Below are 20,058 nucleotides of genomic sequence, written 5' to 3' on the forward strand. Positions count from 1 at the left end.
AATTTCAAAAGGGCAAAGTCTTTTAAAAAAAAATTCCTCCCTCCCCCATCTTTCCCCACCAGCACACACCCTCCAAGCACTACATGGAGAAGGTATTCTATGACTCAGATTGCTTTTTTTCCCAGGGGCTTTCCAGGAGCAAGCCTGAGGAGGAGTGAGTATAAAAATACAGGACGAGATAAAGCTGGGGATAGGTGAGAATTTTCTTTTTTTTAATTTGTTTTTTTAATTATTATTATTATTTTTTTTTTTGCGGTACGCGGGCCTCTCACTGTTGTGGCCTCTCCCGTTGCGGAGCAAAGGCTCCAGATGTGCAGGCCCAGCGGCCATGGCTCACGGGCCCAGCCGCTCCGCGGCATGTGGGATCTTCCCGGACCAGGGCACGAACCCTTGTCCCCTGCATCGGCAGGCGGACTCTCAACCACTGCGCCACCAGGAAAGCCCTAATTTTTACTGGAGTAGAGCTGCTTTGAGAATTTTCTTCCATCATGATGTGAATGGGTTGCCCATTGCCCTCCTGTGTGAGGAGGGAAGTCTACAGGTCAAAGTCGAGTGGTCCCTCCCCATCCATCCCCACGCCAGCTGTGCACAGGCCATAACCTTGCTACTCACATCTGCCTCATTCCAGAGCCCTGGGATGCAGAAGGACTCCAGAAGGTCACTGCCACACAGCAGCAAGATCCGCAGCTCTGAGGAGGGGGAACAAAGTTAGAAAAGGGAGTGAGTGGAGGCCTGGGAAACATTCAAGTGTCAGCCTTCTTCCCCCGCTGAACACAGAAGTGTTCCATCCTTGGGGCTCCAGAGCCCAGTTCTTCCAGGCACCTCTGCTCACCCCTCCCCCAGGCTCATTTACAGACCACCCTCATTCCCTGCAGGACGAATGCAGCAGAGAGGGAGACTAACTGTCCTGGTTTGCTGGTACTGAGGGGTTTCCATGCTAAGCCAGAATGGCTGGTCACCCAAACAGAGACTGAGCCAGCTACATGCCTAGTGTGAGGTCTAAGGGTCTCTCCTTTGCTCCGTATCAAACCGAAGTGCCCGTGGAGTTCGGTTCCTTCGCTGCTGTGCATTATCTGGGGTTTGTCTTGTCACAAGCACCCGATGTGGGGGGGCAGGGGACACCGAGTGCACCCTCAATTCATCAGCTAGCTCAGCTCATCGGACGTCCTCTCTTTACATGGCCAGTGTCCTCAGCGAACGGCTTGAGAAGTGAGGCTGCCCCCCACTTCCCTGACTCCCAGGCGTACTTCTTGCTTGTCATTTGTTTTTCTTCCCTCATTAAGCTCACTCTGAATTACCCCAGTGAGGCCACTGTCATTTAAAACAGGCAGCAAACTGACCGGGGCATGAACACTGAGCAACAGGGGGAAAAAGAATCCTGGGATTCTCAGAACCACGTGGGGAGAGACTTCCACCTGGGCTGGGATTCAGGTGGTGCGTCTGGTTCCCTGGCATCCCAGGCCCTTCCATCAAAAGGCTGTGGCTGTGGGTATCTTGCCCGAAACAGTGACACAGCCCCGCTCTGAGCCTTCCAGAGAACGCTTCCACCCTGGACCCTGAGGCCGAGAGATGGGCGGCAGCTCTGCCCGCCTCAGACCCTGTAGCTAGCTCAGGGACCTGACGAGGACTTTCAGGTGGTGAGCTCGCCCTGGCTGCAGGCTGAGTGGAAGGCTGCTGGGCTGGCGACTGACAGTGAGAGCATCTCACGGTCCCAGGTCAGTGCAGCTCATACTCAGGGAGCCCCATGGAGCCCTGGGGTCTTAACTCTTAAACATTCCTGCAGCCTCCCCTCTCCCCTCTCCTCCACGTCACACTGTAGTCTCATGGTCTGTTTATGTCCAGGGACCTTAGTTGATCTTTATATCTCCAGGGCCTGGCAGAGCGACCTGTGCACAGTAGGCGCTCAGGATGTGTTGAATGAGTGAACAACAGACAGGCTGACCGCAGAGGCCATGTGGGCAGGCTGTCTAAGAGCCTTCTGGGCGCTCTGGGATGGCAGTCCGGGATGGTGATTGTGGCCTTGTCTCTTGAAGCATGGGGGCCCTGGTCAATGGTGCTTCCCTCTGTGTTAGGCCACCAGCCTTCAGATGGCTGAGAGGAGCCAGACGGGGCTCGTTCTGGGATCCCGTTGTTCCCTGTCTCCAGCTTGGAGCCACCCAGAATTTCAGGTCAGTTCTCTGTTGAAAGGCTGAAGCTCTGTAACTGTGGGCCTAAGAGTTCGGTTAGCTGGCGGTCTCCGGACGACATGCTGGTCCTCAGCTTCTTCTACATCAGTGATTCTCAACTGGGGGCGATTTTGTCTCCAGAATTTGGCAATGTCTGGAGACTTTTTTGGTTGTCAAGACCGGAGAGAGGGGTGCGCCACTGTGCTTAGAGGGCAGGAATGCCACTCAACAGTCTCCGCAGCACACAGCAGCCCGCATGACACAGGATTATCTGGTCCCCAGTGTCAACAGTGCCACGGTTGAGAAACCCTGCTCTACAGCCATGGAAATGAATCTCTTTTCTATTCCCAAGCCAGAGACTCACTTTCTCACTTGAAAATAATGTAGGATTATTTTTAAAGCCAGAGCAGATCAAGTTAAAGCGCGGGGTTTCCACCTTTGCTTGCAGCACTGGAACAGACGGATTTGTCCCAGGCCCGAGGCCCTGGCAGGGCTTGGGATCCCACGTGTGGCCGCTGGAGGGCAGCAGTGGTTTCTCAGGTTTATCATCTGAGACTAAGGTACGTGTTTTCAGCCCCTAAGCCTTGGGTCTGGGGCAGGCCCCGGGAGCAGTCAGCTTGTTAAGAAAGTGGAAATGGAGCCAAAGGTGCTAACTGAGCTAGGAGAAATGGCTTTTCCCTTCTCGTGAAGCGTGCAAGGGGATTTCAAAAAGGGGACGTGTGAGCCAGAGGGCCTCACAGCACAGTGGTCTAGAGGCCAGGCAAGCTCCCTTCCTGGGACCTCCTCTGGGTCCAACTTTCTTCCCCAGCTCAGGATCCAGCGAGCCAGAATCAGCACTCTCCTGCCACACTCTCCTCCCGGGAATCCGGGTTATGCAAAGCCCCAGGCCCTGCAGCCCCTTCCACTCCCCACTGCGCACGGAGGCAGCTGCCACCTGTACCACACGAGGCCACAAATCCATCCAGACAGCTGTAGCCACTCAGCTTTCCTTTCTCTGAAAGAGGAGTAAGATGGGGCTAAGACTCGCCCTGCGCCTTGCAAGGCTGCAGTGAGATGGTAAAGGTGGAGTGCTAGGAGCAAACACCCATTGCATTGCCTCTCGGTAGGAGGGGGAACTCCCCAGGGCGGGACAGCCTGATACACGGGCCCTGGGTGCTGGCAAGGTACAGAGATCCCAGCTGAAGCTGGGCCACAATGCATTCTTCCTGGAACAAGGTGTCGGAGGAAAATATACATTGGAATAGAGCTGAAAGTCTGAAGACTGCTCTGAGCTCCGCTGGCCTGGTCGAGACCCCGGGAAGGTAGTTCCTGGCCAGGTGTGGAACCGCAGGAAAGGGGGAGTGCAGGGCTTTTGGGTGTTTGGGGCTGTGGAACCTGGGGTTGCATGCTTCTTCCTGCTGGCTTTGGGAAGCATCCAGAAAGGCAGGCGCCCTTTCCTGTGGTCCTCAGACAGCCATGTGCTGGTAAATAAAGCCTATTAAAACTTGATAAAAGAACTGGGAAGTGAGGAGTTTTGAGTACTTAATACTTGTTTTGAATACAATGTATTTAACTGTTGCTTAATGTAATTTAATTTTTAGTATAGACTGCGTTTAACCACTGGTTGGTAAGATCCCTGAAAATTTTACAAATGGCCCTAGCGAATAAATAAGAGCCAACTCAGGTGCACCACTGCCTGGGATCAGGGGACAGGCCCCAGAGAAGTTCCTCAAAATGACATCACATCTGCTGGGCCTCCTGGGAGAACCCAGTGCCCAGATGCAGCCCCAAACCTCCACCTCTAGGAGGGGGTGCCTGGAGCATCTCTGCAGCTCGAGTGGAAGATTAAGCGTGTCAGCTGGACACCAGGCTGCCCCTCATCCTAGAATTTCAAGCATTCCAACTGTCACTGACCCTCCTTGTCACCTGGTAGCTGCATCAGCCCCAGCTCCACTCTTGCTGTCTGCCCTTTACCCGGCTTCAGATACTTGTGTCTCTAACTTATTCTGGAACCTTGGAAAGATCTGTTTCCTGGTTTGTTTCCTAGGGTTGCCCAGGACTCAGCTCACTTCTGTGGGGGGTTAGCTCCTTCCCATCCTGACAGCTCCGTGTAACCACCCTCCACCTGCTCTGGCCCGGGGACTTCACTGCCCTCACACACAGTCGGGGCCTTAGTCTCTACTCAAGGCTGCGGGGGAGGTCACAGGTGTGGCTTTCTGCCCCGTCTCTTCTCATCCTCCAAATGCCAGAATCCTCTGCTGAGGAAGGTAGGGGAGCTCTTCTGCCGCAGGCACAGTGCTCTGGGCGAGAGAAGAGTCTCTCTGGCTGGCAATGAACTCAACTTCCATGACTTCTGAATGAGGGAGAAGAGGCTCTGAAGGGAAAATTGCCAACTGATCCCATCCTACCTCCTGGGAACCTGCCTGAATCTAGTATGGAGATGTTAAAGGAGAGATAACTAAGAATATGATCTTAGCTTGGGAACAATCAATTATCCCTCTAAGAGCAGACCCTGCTGCAAACACCACCCAGGGTTTGCAAGGCTCTCCCCTCCCCCACTTTGCCCGTGGTGGAGGCCGGTGGCTCCAAATGTTCCCACGTGCCCAGCCCCACTCACCAATCTCCTCGTACCGCATCACTGTGCCCAGATTGGCATTCTCATCTAGGGAGGAAAGAGGAAATGCAGAAGCATCAGGGAACCAACTTCCGGGTACCTGATGCGCGTTCTGTACAAGACTCCACAGAGGGAGAACCCGGGATGGGGTGATTGGGTGGGAGTAGGGACATTTGAGTAGCATAAATGGAGAGCACCATCCAGCTTAAAATGGAGAGGGGGCATCTCCTCAGGCTCCAGAGGCAGGATTCACTGTTCTGGGACTTTCAGTATTGGACAGCCTGGCTGGGTTGCCAATGACGGACACACGTGTGCTCATGCTGAGCGCCTTTTGTTTCCTTCTGTATTTAGGGGAGGCTGGCCACAAGAGCAACTTCCTTGAACCTAGGGTGACAGCCTGTAGTGTCACACGGAGGCGGCCCTCTCCCGTTCAGCGTTCTGGTTCAAAGAACAAGCAAAACTGAGTACGCTGAGATTTTTCACGTGGCAGAATGGAGAGCCCGGGAAAGAAGTGAAGGACAGAGGCTTTACCATGTGCTCTGAGTGTGCACGCCCACATGGGGCACACGGTGTGCAGAGCACCATGGAGACGCCATCCTGGCCCCCTGGCTCCTCAACCATCCCTCTTAGTTCCTATTCCAGGTTGGAAATTAGAAATCTGAGAAATGGCAGAAGTCAGCCCCAAAGAGTCAAAGGAATGGGGGCTAGACCTTCAGCTCCTCTGCAGAGCCGAATTTGGGGTTTGTAGGAGAAAGGGCCCCAGAGACAGCTATTCTCATCTATGCTGAGTCCTTAGGGGAGCAGCAAAAAAATGGAGAAAATTAAGGAAAGGGCTTGTGTGTTCTTAGCCTCTCAGCAGGAGTGCTGACACTGCCACAGCTGGGAGGACCTGAGGGAGGATGCTGGGCCACTGAGAACACTCAGGCGGGTGGAGACCTTCTCTAGAGGGAAGGACCAGAACAGCCCAAGGAGGGGAGAGGAGTGGAGAAGGTCTCCAGGATCCCTGAGCCAGGATGATCACGCCTCTGGGCTCCCATCACACCTTGGCCCTGTAGGCCTGGTAACATCCTCTCTTCTCTCCCAATTCTTGCTCTATAGATGCTCATCCTACAGCAGGTGCTGGCGCTTGTCTGGTGAATGAACAAAGGGAGGAGGGAAAGAAAAGAGGCGGGATTGGTAAAGAAGGTCCTTGCTCTCTTACCCACAAAGGTGAAGCGCTCCACCGGTGGGCGGACACAGCAGATCCGGCTTAGGCTTTCTCCCACCTTTCCCAGGATCTTGGCTACGGGAGAGAGAGCAAGACAGACAAGGGACAGACGGAGAGAACCACTCACAACTCACACTCGCGTCAGTCCCACATTTGGGCCACTGTAAACAGTGGGGCTGCACTGGAGGGGCAGGGGTTGGGTCATGGAAGCAGTAGGAGGGTGAAAAGAAAGAACAGAAATATGACAGCCCAAATTCCCTCTTCTCATTCCCAGTCCAAGGCACAAGCATTCTGAGCCCTAGATGGGAATCTATTTTCTGGTCGTGTTTCTGTTGAAAAATTGGAAAATATGGAAGAGGAATATATATAAAAAGGAAAATAGAAAGCACCCATAATTCCACTGCTAGAGATAACCACCACTAAAGTATGCATATACTTTTTTATTTTCTTCCATTTTTATTATGTGTATTAATGCAGATATGTCTACGCAACATAAATTGGATCACAGTCTACATTTAGAGGGCCTGTGCCCTATTTGCATTTTTCGTTTTTTAATATCATGTGAATTTCCTCAGCCACCCCCAACACTAAACAGTAACACCCAAATCCACAGAGATTCAGCCTGTGGCGAAGAACTCATTTGGAGTAATTTCTGCTGGGCAAAGGCCTTCCTTCCCTTTCAGACGGTGTTTAGAATAATCAGACATCCTACTTTGGCTGAGAAGGATCTGGTTTTCAGTGACCTTTCTGAGCTCTAATCCAGAGAAGTTTTCTGAGCCCCCAGACGTAGCTATATGCAAACTATGAAATTCTGGCTCATCCTTGTGAATTACCCTATTTATGATAGACTGATAACCAAATAGATTATGGTCTCTAGGCTTGAAAAGTAATACCAGGATCTGTCTCTTGCAATTGGCCTTGAAGAAAATATTAGGAAGAACATGGACCTTGGAATCAGACAGTCCTGAATATGGATTCTGGCTCTTCCACTTTTGAGCTGTGTGACCTTAGGCAAATCACTCACCTTCTCTGAAGCTCAGTTTTCTCTTTGTAAATGGGAATATAATATCTATATCACAGAATTACCGCATTAAATGAGAACCCGTGTAAAGCACTGAGCACCATGCAAGCATACAGTACTAGGTGCTGGGTGAATGTTGGGGGACCCCTGCTCTTTGTCAGTGAAGGGATGGCTAAGAGTGTGGGACTCTGGCTGCAGACTGTCTGGGTTGGACTCCTGGCCCTGCTACTTCCTTACTGTGTGACCTTGGCAAGATCCTCAACCTCCTTAGAAAAGGCAGAGAAAAATGCTGCCTTTTGTCTTTAATTCCCACTTAAGGCAATCATATTTATATTAAAATTCACACCATCACCCCTGTCTCTCTCTGTCTCTGCTCCTGTCTCTATTATTGTGACTATTTCTCTCTGATGCCCTACATTAAGAGTTCTCAAAGTATGGTCCCTGGACCAGAGCATCAGCATTGACTTTTTAAAAATGCAAATTCTCTTCCTTTTTCCAGACCCACTGAATCAAATTCTGGGGCAGCGTGTAGCGATCTGGATTTTAACAAGCCCTCCAGGCGATTCCGAAGTTTGAGAGCCACTGCTCTACACCAATGTTCCCCTACCTGCAGTGGGCTTGGTGGGCACATTGCTGTTCTGGTAAATGGGCTGGGAGGTCTCATTTTGGGGCTGTCCAATCACAGGCGTCATGGAGGGTGTGTTGACATTGGAGAGGATGCAGCCAGTCACCCGCTGGGGGAAGGAAGAAGGGCAGAGTCAGTGTCGTTAGCCCAGGAGACTTATGAAAGCCTTTCCCAGTTATCTCCAAACGCTCATCTGCTTGTCCGTCATGGCGAGGTGTCCTGGAACTGAGAACGAGGACTGGAGGTGGGTTCTAGACCCAGCCACACCCTGTGACCACACTAGGCTAGCAGGAGGTGAGAAACGCGTGGGATGTGTTGTTTCACAGACCTGGGGTCAAGTTTGAGCTCTGCCCCCTTCTGGCTGTGAGACCTTGGACAGTTACCTGCTCTGGAACCTCAGCTCAAGAGCCTAACATAGAGAGGCAAAAGAGGCACCCTTCGGGGCTGCAGAAGGACTACACGAGCGAGCATACACAGAGCACCTTTAGAGCATCTGGCTCCTGGCAGGAACTTTGTACATGCTGTGACCTTCTGTGGAACATGCACGCCTGCCCTCCCTGCCTGCTTCGTGGGGCTCAAATGAGGTCATGTCTGCAAAAGGGCTGTGCAAGCTTGGGAAAGGTCGTGCAAACACCAGGCGCTATCACCACCTGCCGCCTCTCCAGGCCAGAGACGCCAATGACAGGGCCAAGCTGGGGAGCAGTGCCAGGCGGAGCAGGGTGTGTTTGTGCTGCAGGAAGAGGGTGGCGTTCTGGGAACTCTTGCGCCTGCTCAGAGGGTGAATACACATTCCAGAGCCAATCGGAAATTCTATGTGTATTATCCATTGTCCTGTGTTATCTGGCCTGCTGCTCCTCTCTAGTGCTAGAGAAAACACAGAGCTGATAACGCAGCATTCTTCACAGCTGACCCAGAAGCAACCCCCCTTGCCTGCGGGGAGTGGAACTATTGGGCAACAGAGAAACAAAGGGTGAATTTTCAATCTGTTTAGCTTCATAGGGCTGTTGCTTATTCAAGGTCCCTTCCCTGAAAACCAGCTTCCCCTCAATCCCTGGCCCACCACCCTTTCTGGATTATTGAGTCCAGCTGCCAGAGGACGCCAAGTCCCAGGACTGGGGTGACCCTCCAAAGGCATCTTCCACACACCACCGTGCAGGCAGAGCAGAACGTGAGTCCTTCCGAGCCCTGGAAGGGCAGGCGTTTGTCTCGTGGGGTGACCTGTCACTTCTGCAATGTTCCTGACAGGAGATGGTCACGACAGCAAGCAGCCACAGCTGGGAGCCGGCTGAGGTTGGGGACCACAGGACCTTCTTAGCCTGCTTTGTGGGATTCTCTGTCCGGCTGCGGCTGGTGGAGTGGAAGGGACAGTCTGCCTCCTTTTTATTATGATTTCACATCCAGAAAAGAGAACCCCACATTCTCATTAAATAACCGGTCTGGTAGCTGAGGATTTTCTTCTTCTTGCCGTATGCATCATTTGTCCCATTCGACTTGCTCTATGCTGGAGAAGAAAAGTGCTGGCCCTCCACAGGCTCCCACATTCTCAAAGCCTTGCATCACCTATTAAGCCCCATGTCTCTCTCTCCAACAGGTCCACTCTCCATGCCAGGAACACCGGCCTGATGCTGGGACCGGGGAGACTGGGAGTTAACAAGCAGCTCCAAGCTCCCACTCCAAGGCGGGGGGCCATCAGGACTGGCATTCTTTGTCGGCCTGTGAGCATCACTGCAACAGCTGTGGGTCGTTGGCCAAGCATCTCGGGCCCAGACTCAGGCTTCTGGGCCTGAGTAACAGAGGGAGGGCTCGGGAAGCCCAGACATTTAGACAGCAAAACAGCAGCCAGGCTTTCTGGCCGGTAGAGCCAGGGCTCAGGCATGCCTGCAGGGCCCCTGATTCCTCCCTTCCATCATGCAGCCTGAGGCTCCTGGGTGAAGAGAAGGTGCACAGGCCCCCAGTGTGAAGCCACTGAGATTGAAAGGATGTCTGCGAATCTCAGCCTCTCCTGACGGGTACATCCTTATACAGTAAGATGGGATGTCTTTTATTACTGCTGTTGTTGAGACAAGCCCAGAGGAGCAAGTGAGGGCCACCCTACATCAGAGTCCTTCCAAAGGGACCAGGGAAGACTCGGAATGTGTGTGAAGGGTCCTGAAAGCAGAAAGAAAGGAGATGGGTTTTCTTCAATTCCATGGGGGAAAAGCTTATTAGATGAAGGAACAGCCAGCTAGTCCTCTCCACTTCTCTGGCTCTTGACTCCCTGGATGGTCTGGAGCCCCAGAATTCCACATCTGTTCAAACAAAGCACTGTGCACAGCAGGTGGAGAGCGGGGGCATTGGGGCTGCTGGCAGCTCCCCAAGGAGAAGATTCTGAAAGGCCCCTCTGACAGCAAACACAGATGCGATGGAGGCGCCCCCTGTGTCAGGACGATACCATTCTGATCCTTGTTTGGGGCTGGGGAGGGCTGTGCATCAGGGTCAGCGGAGGCAAGGAGGATGGATTGCGTCTCGTCTCGGTGGGTCAGGCTTCTTGCTATTGCTGGCACCGCTTTTCACCCCCGCACGTTGGGAGTCGATGGGTTGCTATCGATCTGTGAAGGGTGCTTTCTGCACACGCTGACTGGTGCTGCTGGCTGGTGAGGAACCTGTGCTTACCTAGCAACCAGCTCCTCGCCACTGCACACGGCCACAAGCCCTAGGCAGCCATCTGTGTGGGCTAGGCAGTCACTGTGTGTCCTCAGATACCCTGTTTCACCTCTCTGTGCTCCCTTTTACCCACAAATAAAACAGAGATGAGGGCTTCCCTGGTGGCGCACTGGTGGAGGGTCCGCCTGCCGATGCGGGGGACGCGGGTTCGTGCCCGGGTCCGGGAAGATCCCACATGCCGCGGAGCGGCTGGGCCCGTGAGCCATGGCCACTGAGCCTGCGCGTCCGGAGCCTGTGCTCCGCAACGGGAGAGGCCACAACAGTGAGAGTCCCGTGTACCGCAAAAAAAAAAAAAAAAACCAGAGATGAGAACACGGTCTGCCCGTGGACTCCTGTGAGGAGGAATGAGTGTGCGTGACAGTACGATGCCTGCGGGTATGAAGTACGGCAGTCGCGGCAACCTACGCTGGGGTAAGAGGACCAATGGGTCCCCAGGGGGTGTGGCAGGAGGACCTGGCTGCTTGTAACTTCGCCCAGTGCCCTTCTCTCCTCCTTTCTTTGCTCGCTTCTCCTTCTCTCCTCACTTTCTGAAGCTTTCCAGCTGTGGTCTCCTGAATCCCACCTTGAACTTACTGCCAGAAGATGAAAACTGCCCCAAGTCATATCGAGGAGGGGGACAAGGCAGGAAGCAGCCTCTGGCGCTGGTCTGGGTCCCTAATTCACTGCCCTCCGTGGTACTGCTCAGAGCCTGGTCTCCCCCACCGCTGGCGGAGAAGCAGGAAACAACAGGTCAGTAGGCCAGCAGCATCCTTTCCCTGGCCTGCCCAGCTTCCGTGGTCCACCCAACCCTAAGCCTGGCCCAGCTTACCTTCATGAGGTCCCGATGGTGTTCGAGGACGCTGCAGGTTGTCTGCCAGGTGTCCTGATAGCACTCCCACGGGTCCACCCTGACAACAGGAAAGATGTTTCCCTTGGTTTCCATTCTCACACCCTTTGCTTGTTGGTTCCTTCCAATGACATGGCTCAAAAAGCTTAGCAGACCTGGTCATACCAAGTACTTAGACCTCGGATCAGGTAAAACATGGGCTTGAAACACCTTCCTGAGCCTCAGTTTCCCCACTGTAAAATGAGAGGAGTTTGACACAGGCTTACATGAACAGTTGCTGGTACTGGTCTGGCCAGGTTTAATATCAGCACCAGACCTTCCCAACTGTGGGGCTTTGGGAAAGTTATATGATTTTTTGGTGCTCACTTTCCCATCTGTAAAATGGGAATAACAATAATAACTCTCTTGCGGGGTTATTAGAAGGGGTCAATGAGTTTTCTATGCAAAAGGCTTAGTATAGTGTCTTGCTCTTATTCTTACCTGCAAAATGGGAATTCTCCTCTGGACCTTATAGGACTGTGATAAGAATGAAATGAGCCAGGCCCTCATCAAGCGGCGACTGCAGTTACCTGAACTGGGGAATCTGCCCATGTCTGACTCCCTGTGCCGTGGGGTGCCCTGTGGGCATGGAGGTGGGCATGGCAGCCAGACCGGAACGTACAGCCCCGCAGACTGGCCAACCCCTGCTGCACACGGGATGTGAAGTGAGCAGGGATCCAGCCCCTGACGGATGCAGCACTCGGGCTTAATTACCAACTTAATGAGCTGCTAAATTGGGACGTTCCTCAAACGCGTCCTTAGCAGTTGAGCATTCCCTCCCTAGCCCCACCTCACAGCCCACCTAAGGTTCCCAGAGATGAGATCTCATGAACTGAAAACACTTAGCAACCCAGCTTGCCCTGAGCCCCCAGATCCCTGACTACCCTCCCCCCTGAGATGGGTAGACACCTGACCTGGCTAAACAGGCTCCCCCATGTTCAGGGACTCTGCGCACCCATGCCCCATCTCTAGAGCTATCTCCAAGCCTCTCTGGTGACCTCAATTCGCGGAATTCTGATTTTCCCAGTGCCTGGAGCAGTGCAGGGCAGGCAGTAAGTGCTCAGTGAATATTTGTTGAATGAATGAGGGAGTTATTTCAGAATCTTCTAATCACATACAAGCAGTAACAGTCTCCTGTTCAGTATTTCCCCCACTGGACCCCATTTTCCCCGGAGATCATGAGGTGCCGTGCTAAGAGGCTCCGTTTCTACACTGACTTGACCACAGATGTGCTGTTCCCTCTCAAACTCCTTGACTTCTCCTGAGCTGTCTCCCAACCTCACCTCTGTCTCAGGGGGAGGGAGGGGATGAGAAAGTCTGTAAAGGGCATGCACTGCTCACACAAATCACTGCACACAAATGGCACGGATCACTATTTAATTATTATTGTTGCTTTCCTTCACTGCTCCCATTTCCACCCACCCCATCTCTTCTCCTCTAACTCTCTGCATCCCTCATTCTGAGGTCAGTGGCCCTTCATTTCTCTCCTTTCCTGGAAACCTCTAGGTGCTGCTTATTTTTCCACGAGGCGGGGGGTGGGGGGAAACACAATACAAATGGTGTATTGTTATTTTTTTAAAAAACGTCATCTTCTCATGCAAATTATAACTGTAGGAGCTTTGGGGGGCACAATTAGCATAATTAGTGGAGGTTTGCTTTAATTACACAGCAAGCACAGTGGATAATGGTGTCTGCCATCTTAGAACTGTGCAGGGACTGTCTGAGGGAAAGGCCGTGAGCACTTGGACCTCCCCCCACCCCCACCCCGCCTCACACCTCTGTCCCACTGTCATCGTGGGACCCTAGGAAGCCTGAACAGGAATGGAAAATAGCCAAAGCCGGGGGACCTTCCCTGAAAGGTAGTGACAGCTCATGGAAGTGAGTACGGATGGAAGTGGAGAGGCATCTCGGATTTTCTGGCCCTGCCTCACCCCAATCCCAATGATGTTTGTGGAAGCTCTGAGCATACTCCTGAATGCAAACGTGCCAGAGCAGATGAAACACCAAAAGCTCCCTCTTTAGTTCCCCAGGCTGTATAAATTGGTTAAAAAATAAAGTCATCAGGCCACCCCAGAATGCTTACGTTATTATCGCCTGCATGCGGTTAATCTCTCCCCTGGCCTCCCCACTCCTGTGGGGACTCTTCCTTTTCTCCACCCATTCCCAGGGTGTCCCTGGGCCACCCATCTCTGGCATCATCAGGCCAGCCCTACCTGATCCAGTCGGAATTCTGGACGGCCAGCTGACACATGATGAGACGGTGCCGGCTCGACACAAGGCCCTGGGAAGCAACAGAGCAGTTGTTGGGAGGCTCACTCTGCTCCCCACAGACTCCCTAAGACTCCATCCCAAGCCAGCCCATTATAAAAGTGCAGCATTTTTCAGTGCTGACAGAGAATGAAGGTGTGACCCCTCCACATGTCCCCCTGCTACACACAAGCGTAGAGTGGCAGGGTGGGCAGGAGGGAAAGAATGGAGGGTGTATGCAGTATACTCTCCTCCCCCATCAGGGTCAGAGGTGAGCCTCCACTGATGAAGAAGCCAGTGTGTAACCAGCACAGACAGCAGACTTAACGTGGTGAGTGTTGCCTTGTTTCCCGGGTCCATCTGGCTGGGTCACTTCCCCAGAGCCCACCAAGTTGTATCTGGGGGGGGAGGTTGAGGTCTGGGAGGGCTTCTAGATTTTCTGGGATGTGTGACAGGGAGGGAGGGGCAGGGAAATGAATTTTAAATCCGATTATAGGAGGCACCGGCCTTTTTCTCCTAAAATCCCAGGAAAGATTGCCCAGCCCATAACCAGCCCACAGTTTGGCATCCGTGCCGAGTCACATGGCATGGATGAGTTCTGACTGGGCCTGGTCGCCAGCAGCTGTTCCTCCCACCTGCTGCCCAACCCCCATTCGCTCAGGTCTGACTGTGGTCCAGAGATGGGAAGCAGGACACCTGCTAATGGGTGTTTTGCGTTTCCAGGAATCGTAGATGGCAGTGGAGCAGTTTTACATCAGAGGAAGCATCGGGTCAGGAAGGGGGGTTAGGGAGGAGAGGGGCAAAGGAGGAACCCACCTGTTTTCCATAGGAGTCATGGACAGGAGACACAATCCCACCAATGACAATAAACCTTCCAGTTTTGTGTAGATAATCTCTGGCTCTTTCTAATTAAGAGAAGAAAACCTCACATTATTAAAGAGGAAAGGTGTGGATTAGAGGTGATCATTGAAATCAATACGTTCAGCTCCGTAAGGCTTATTTCCCATCTTTCTTGCCATTTAAATAGAAAGTGCCAACTTTCAAAGCAAACATTGGTGATTCAAAAGGTTATGGAACCAGATTTCAGCCCCCAAAGCAAAAGGATTTAGAAGTCAAGGGGATTAATCCAGGTTTAAAGGTCCAGTGCTGGACTAGCTCAGAGAGATTTAAAACAAGCACCTCACTCAAAGCCAAAAGAGCAACTGATTGGAATTAACCATTATGATCACAAGCAGAAATTATTCCGAAGTGAAGGAGTCATTTTTTAAAAAGAAAAAAGAAGAAGCCTTCTTATAATATGAAAGGTGGGCTGACTGCCTCATGGAGTTACTCAGAAGAGGAAAATCACCAAAGCAAATTTAAAGGGCCTTCTACATAATTAGGGAGAATTAACAATCAGACCAGAAAACCAACATTACAGTCGGTTGAGAAAAGTTCGGCCAGAGAAAAGCCTTTTCTTTCGGCTGAAAAAAAGTCATGATGTTGGCTTTTTCAAATTTACCAGACAAGCCCAATTTCATTTTCATGAGACAATTTAGCAAACTAAGAAGTGATGAAGATTTTGGTTCTGTCTTTCTTCTAAGGTGGTTCATTGTACAAATCCAACAGGTCCTGAGCTACCACAGCTGAGGGAAGGTGGTATGGATTTACTGTGTAGGTGAGGGATTCTGTAAGGGAACCGGGGCTTGGGTGGCAAAACTGGCTGTATAGTTTACAAGCAAGCTTCCAGGATCACCCTGCTTGTTCTCTTAAAAATTTTAATTCTCACCACATTTGCCTCTTTTTTTTCTTTCGATGTGAAATCTCTTAAAGTTTTTTTAAAAAAGTAATTAATAAACTTTATTTTTTTAGTACAGTTTTAGATTTACAGAATAATTAAGCAGATAGTACATAGAGTTCTATGTATTCAGTCCCCCCATCTTCTGACCTCCCCCCCACACACACCCCATTTCCCCTGTTATTACTATCTTGCATTAATGGGGTATAATTTTTACATTTGATAGGCCCATATTGACACATTATTATTAACTATAGGACATAGTTTACATTGAGATTCACTCTTTGTGTTGTATGGTTCTGCGGGTTTTGACAAATACATAATGATATGTGTCCACATTGGTTTCATAGAGAATAGTTTCTCCACGCTCAAAATCCACTGTGCTCTCTACCTATTCATCTCTCTCCCTCCTTCCAACTGCTGGTAACCACTGATCTTTTTACTATCTCTATAGTTTTGTCTTTCTCAAAATGCCAAATAGTTGGAATCACACACTATGTAGCCTCTTCAGACTGGCTTCTTTCACTTAACAATTCATATTTAAGGTTCCTCCATGTCTTTTCCTGGCCTGATAACTCATTTCTTTTTACTGCTGAATAATAGTCCATTGTCTGGATGTACCACAGTTTGTTTATTCATTCACGAATGGAAGGTCATCTTGGTTGCTTCCAGTTTTCACTGATTATGAATACAGCTGACATAACATTCATGTGCAGGTTTTTGAGTGGACATAAATTTTCAACTCAGGTAAATATCAAGGAGTGTGATTGCTGGAACATGCAGTAAAAGTATGTTTAATTTTGTAAGAAACTGTCTAACTATCTTCCAAAGTGGGTGTACAATTTTGCATTCCTGCCAGCAGTGAATGAGCGTTCCTGTTGCTCCACATCCTCACCAGCATTCAGTATTGTCAGTTTCTAACATTATAACGTGTGTCATCTTTGCTTTTTAAAAGAGTGATATTACTTCACTAGTTTCCAAATCTTATTCTGAGTCAAGAATAAACTGAAGGCCTTGTAGCAAAACCTTTTGGATATCTGAATAAATTCTATAGCCCCTCCTCTCTTCCCTTTATACCCCAGTCTTCCTTAAGATCATTTCCATATGGGCTTTGGCTGTCACATACCCTCTGCTGCAATAAGCCAGACCTTCCTTCGTCTCCCTATCTTAGAAAAAGTGTCCTCTCTTTGCTCTCCACTTACCCAAGCTTTTCATTTGAAGCTCAGCTCCACCCCTCATCCAGCATGCCTACCCTGGCAACATCCCCCTTTGCTGGACTTACTGACCTACTAGCTCCCTGTGCATCCTGTTCAAGGGATATGATCTGGAAATTGTTTCTGAAAGTTTGTGTCTTTACTCCCCTTCTGTACTGAATTCTTCAAAGCCAGGGACTTTGCTGTAGAGAAGAGGTCCCAAATGCACAGCTAAAGGAGATGTGCAGTTAACATGCACGTGAGAAGCAAGGAGAGTGTAAGACGATTTACATTCAAACAACCTTGGCTTGTTCTGTTGCCACTTGACACACTGTACAGGCTTAAGAAAAGCAATCCACAAGTAGTTCAGTCTGTCACCCATGCCAGAGACTTCTTGGGCTCTTAAGCACTCAGCACAGTGGCTTGTTTATTGAGTAATGCTTGTTCAACAAATGCTCATACCTAGAAGCTCATGTAGCCACCTTCCCTTAGGGTTTCCTTCCACGGGGCCATGCCTGTCAGGAGAGCCACCCACTCCATTCCTCAGACCACACTCCAGAATTTCCAAGGGAAATAGGTTGCACCAAGCAACCTCATTGCCTTAGAAAATGTTATCCTTTCCCTCTGGCCAAGATGAGGGGGCACTTCCCCTGGCAATGCTCCAAAGCTCACTGTCTCACAAAGAAGCAATTTTTGAAAGGGATAGCCCCAACTCTACACCCTAAAAAAGGATTCCTGATCTGAAATAGTTAAACACAGAAGAGTCATGATTGTGATCATGCAGTCAAATCAATTCAGTTAACATTTATTGAGCACAAAATACCATGATGGATCCTAGAGGGATAAGAGTGGCTTTATTTATTATTCTCCAAAGGTTCACAATAATAGAGAAACAGAAAGCTCTAGTGAGAGGCAAATTGGGTGAATGCTATAGCTGTGGCTTTCAATGTTGTTGTTGGTGGTGGTGTTTTACTACAACCCACAGTAAGAAATACATTTTATATCCTGGCACAATACATACATATGTATGTTTATGTATAATTAACTGAAACACATGTTACAATATTTTCTAGTACATTCTATGCTAGTAATTACAAATTTAAATAAAAAGCTGGTCACACCCTAGTAATGCGTGGCAAGCTATAGTTTGAACAACTCTGTGAGATACTAGGGCACGTGGGAAAAGGGACAAGGGAGGTAATTTTGTCTTTCCAAGGAGTGTGAGGAGTTCCAGCAAATATTCAGAAATTGCACAGTTTAAAGTATGCTTATCAACTGGTTTAGTCTTAACTACTAGGGTTAGGCTGTAGGGGGCCTGGTAGGGGTGGGGTGAGGGTGAGGGAGGGGTACTGTTGGCTAAGCAAGTGGGAATCAAACTTCAAAGGGTCCTGAAAGCCAGGCAAGGAGTGTGACTTTTTTTTTTTTTTTTTTGCAGTACGTGGGCCTCTCACTGTTGTGGCCTCTCCCGTTGTGGAGCACAGGCTCCGGACGCACAGGCTCGGCGGCCATGGCTCACGGGCCCAGCCGCTCCGCGGCATGTGGGATCTTCCTGGACCAGGGCATGAACCCGTGTCCCCTGCATCGGCAGGCGGACTCTCAACCACTGCGCCACCAGGGAAGCCCAGGAGTGTGACTTTTATGCCACTGTTTGGTCAACATGCATTCTATGGACCACTTGCGTTGGAATTACCAGGGAGAGGCTATTAAAATGCAGATTTTTAGGTCCTCGTTACTGAGTCGAAATCTCTGGGATTGGGACTTAATCTACTTTTAAAATTAGTTTCCCCAGGTGATTCTTTTGCTCTCTAGAGTTTGCGAACAATAGACATACATTGACAATAACCATAAAGATGAAAAGTATAGATAATAGGGAATCATTGAAGGCTACTGAACATGGGGAGTGACATGCTCTGAGCTTGAAGAAAAACTCACAGAGGGATAGTGAAGATGGTGAAAAATCCTGCCTTAAAGGAGACAATCATTCCTGGCAGGAAGTTTTGGGCCAGGTGATGAGGGATAAAGGAAGAAGATGACCCATCAAAACTTCCCAGAGAATGTTCAGGGACCATGGATTTCCTCCTCTCTCCAGACATTCTGTTTGCTTTGCCTCTGGGGCTTTGCAGTTGGATGTGTCAATGCAATGCCATGTCATCAATATTTCAGACCATACCTTTATGATTGTACTAATAGCGCTAGGTTTTATATTCTGCAATTTTCTTCTTGCCTTAGTATCCTCTAATTTGAATGGAATGTCAGGCAAGTAAGAAACTGGAGGGACTTAATCTTGGAGGAGTCAAGACGGTGGTGTGGGAAGACGCAGAGTTCGTGTCTCCCCACAACTAGGGTGCCTGCCGGACACTAGTGGGAGACCCCAACACCCAAGGAGGTGGGAAGAACCCCCAAGCAAACCGGTAGGACATGGGGGGACTGAGGGTGGAAGAGAAGTGGAGTCCAGACAGGACCAGCACCCCTGAGGGGTGGCTGAGACGGGGGAGGGCTTCCCATGCCTGGAGGGACCCTCGGCGGCTTGGATCAGGGGGGAGGGGGCCCAGCATTTCCACTGCCCAATCGGCCAGGGAAGTCTGCCTGGCTCTCTCTGGCTGGGTCCTATGCCCTCAGAGGTTCCCTCCGGGCTGGGTTGGTCCTGGGGGCTTAGAGGCTGGGAGAGATCAGGAGAGGCAGGTGGGAGGAACCCTCCAGGACAGGAGGAGCAAGAGAGGAATGGAGGGCATTTGTCCTGCCCACTAGAGCCCAGGAAGCCTGCTGGGCTGCCAGGTGGGGTGCCCCCCCCGCCCCCCCGCTCTGAGACCAGAGGTGGGAGGCACGCCTGGGCCCCTTCTGTTCTGTTGAGCCTAATCTCTACCCCACCCCACCCCTGCCTTTTCCAGCCCTGTGGCTACTAAGCATAGGCCCCACCCAGTGCCGAAACCTCGCCACTGCTTAGGCCCCGCCCTCCACAGCCAAGGCGTTTTCCACCTTTTTTCTCCTCCTCCTTTTTACTATTGTGGTTCTGTTTTACCTTCTGGTTGTCGTTTCATCTATACTTTTATTTTTATATTTTTTCTACCATAGTGGTTACTTTCCTAGTCTAATTTTATTTTTTACTTTGTTATTGTTCACCTTTTCTTTTTTTTTTTTGCTGCCATGCCCAGCTTGCAGGATCTTGGTTCATGAGCCAGGGGTCAGGCTGAAGTTCCTGAGATGGGAGCTCCAAGTCTGAACCACTGGACTAACAGAGAACCTCAGACACCAGGGAATATTGTTCAGAGTGAGGTCTCCTGGAGGTCCTCATCTCAGCACCAAGACCCAGCTCTACCCAACAGCCTACAAACTACAGTGTTGGAAGCCTCAGGCCAAACAACCAGTAAGACAGGAACACAATCTCACTCATAAAAAAAAGGAAAAAAATGAGATGGCAAAAAATCTATGTCAAAGATGAAGGAGCAAGGTAAAAACCTACAAGACCAAATAAATGAAGAGGAAATAGGCAATCTACCTGAAAAAGAATTCAGAGTAATGATAGTAAAGATGATCCAGAAAATCAGAAATACAATGGAGGTACGGATTGAGAAAATACAAGAAATGTTTAACGTTTCTAGAAGATCTAGAAGAACTAAAGAAAAAACAAACAGAGATGAACAACACAATGACTGAAATGAAAA

General features: G+C 50.3%; 1 protein-coding gene across 1 annotated transcript in view; it reads right to left on the bottom strand.

Annotated features, from left to right (window-relative positions):
• The window catches only part of NMNAT2 (nicotinamide nucleotide adenylyltransferase 2), a 163,002-nt gene that overhangs the window by 23,333 nt on the left and 119,611 nt on the right, over nucleotides 1-20,058 (bottom strand). The window contains exons 2-8 of the mRNA XM_065885896.1: nucleotides 14,243-14,331; nucleotides 13,393-13,460; nucleotides 11,123-11,201; nucleotides 7,594-7,720; nucleotides 5,960-6,040; nucleotides 4,762-4,806; nucleotides 613-689 (exon numbers count right to left, since the gene is read on the bottom strand). Coding sequence (XP_065741968.1) covers nucleotides 613-689; nucleotides 4,762-4,806; nucleotides 5,960-6,040; nucleotides 7,594-7,720; nucleotides 11,123-11,201; nucleotides 13,393-13,460; nucleotides 14,243-14,331 — 566 coding nt within the window. The remainder of the gene's footprint in view (nucleotides 1-612; nucleotides 690-4,761; nucleotides 4,807-5,959; nucleotides 6,041-7,593; nucleotides 7,721-11,122; nucleotides 11,202-13,392; nucleotides 13,461-14,242; nucleotides 14,332-20,058) is intronic.

Source organism: Phocoena phocoena, chromosome 1 (assembly GCF_963924675.1).
Source record: "Phocoena phocoena chromosome 1, mPhoPho1.1, whole genome shotgun sequence".
NCBI lineage: Eukaryota > Metazoa > Chordata > Mammalia > Artiodactyla > Phocoenidae > Phocoena > Phocoena phocoena.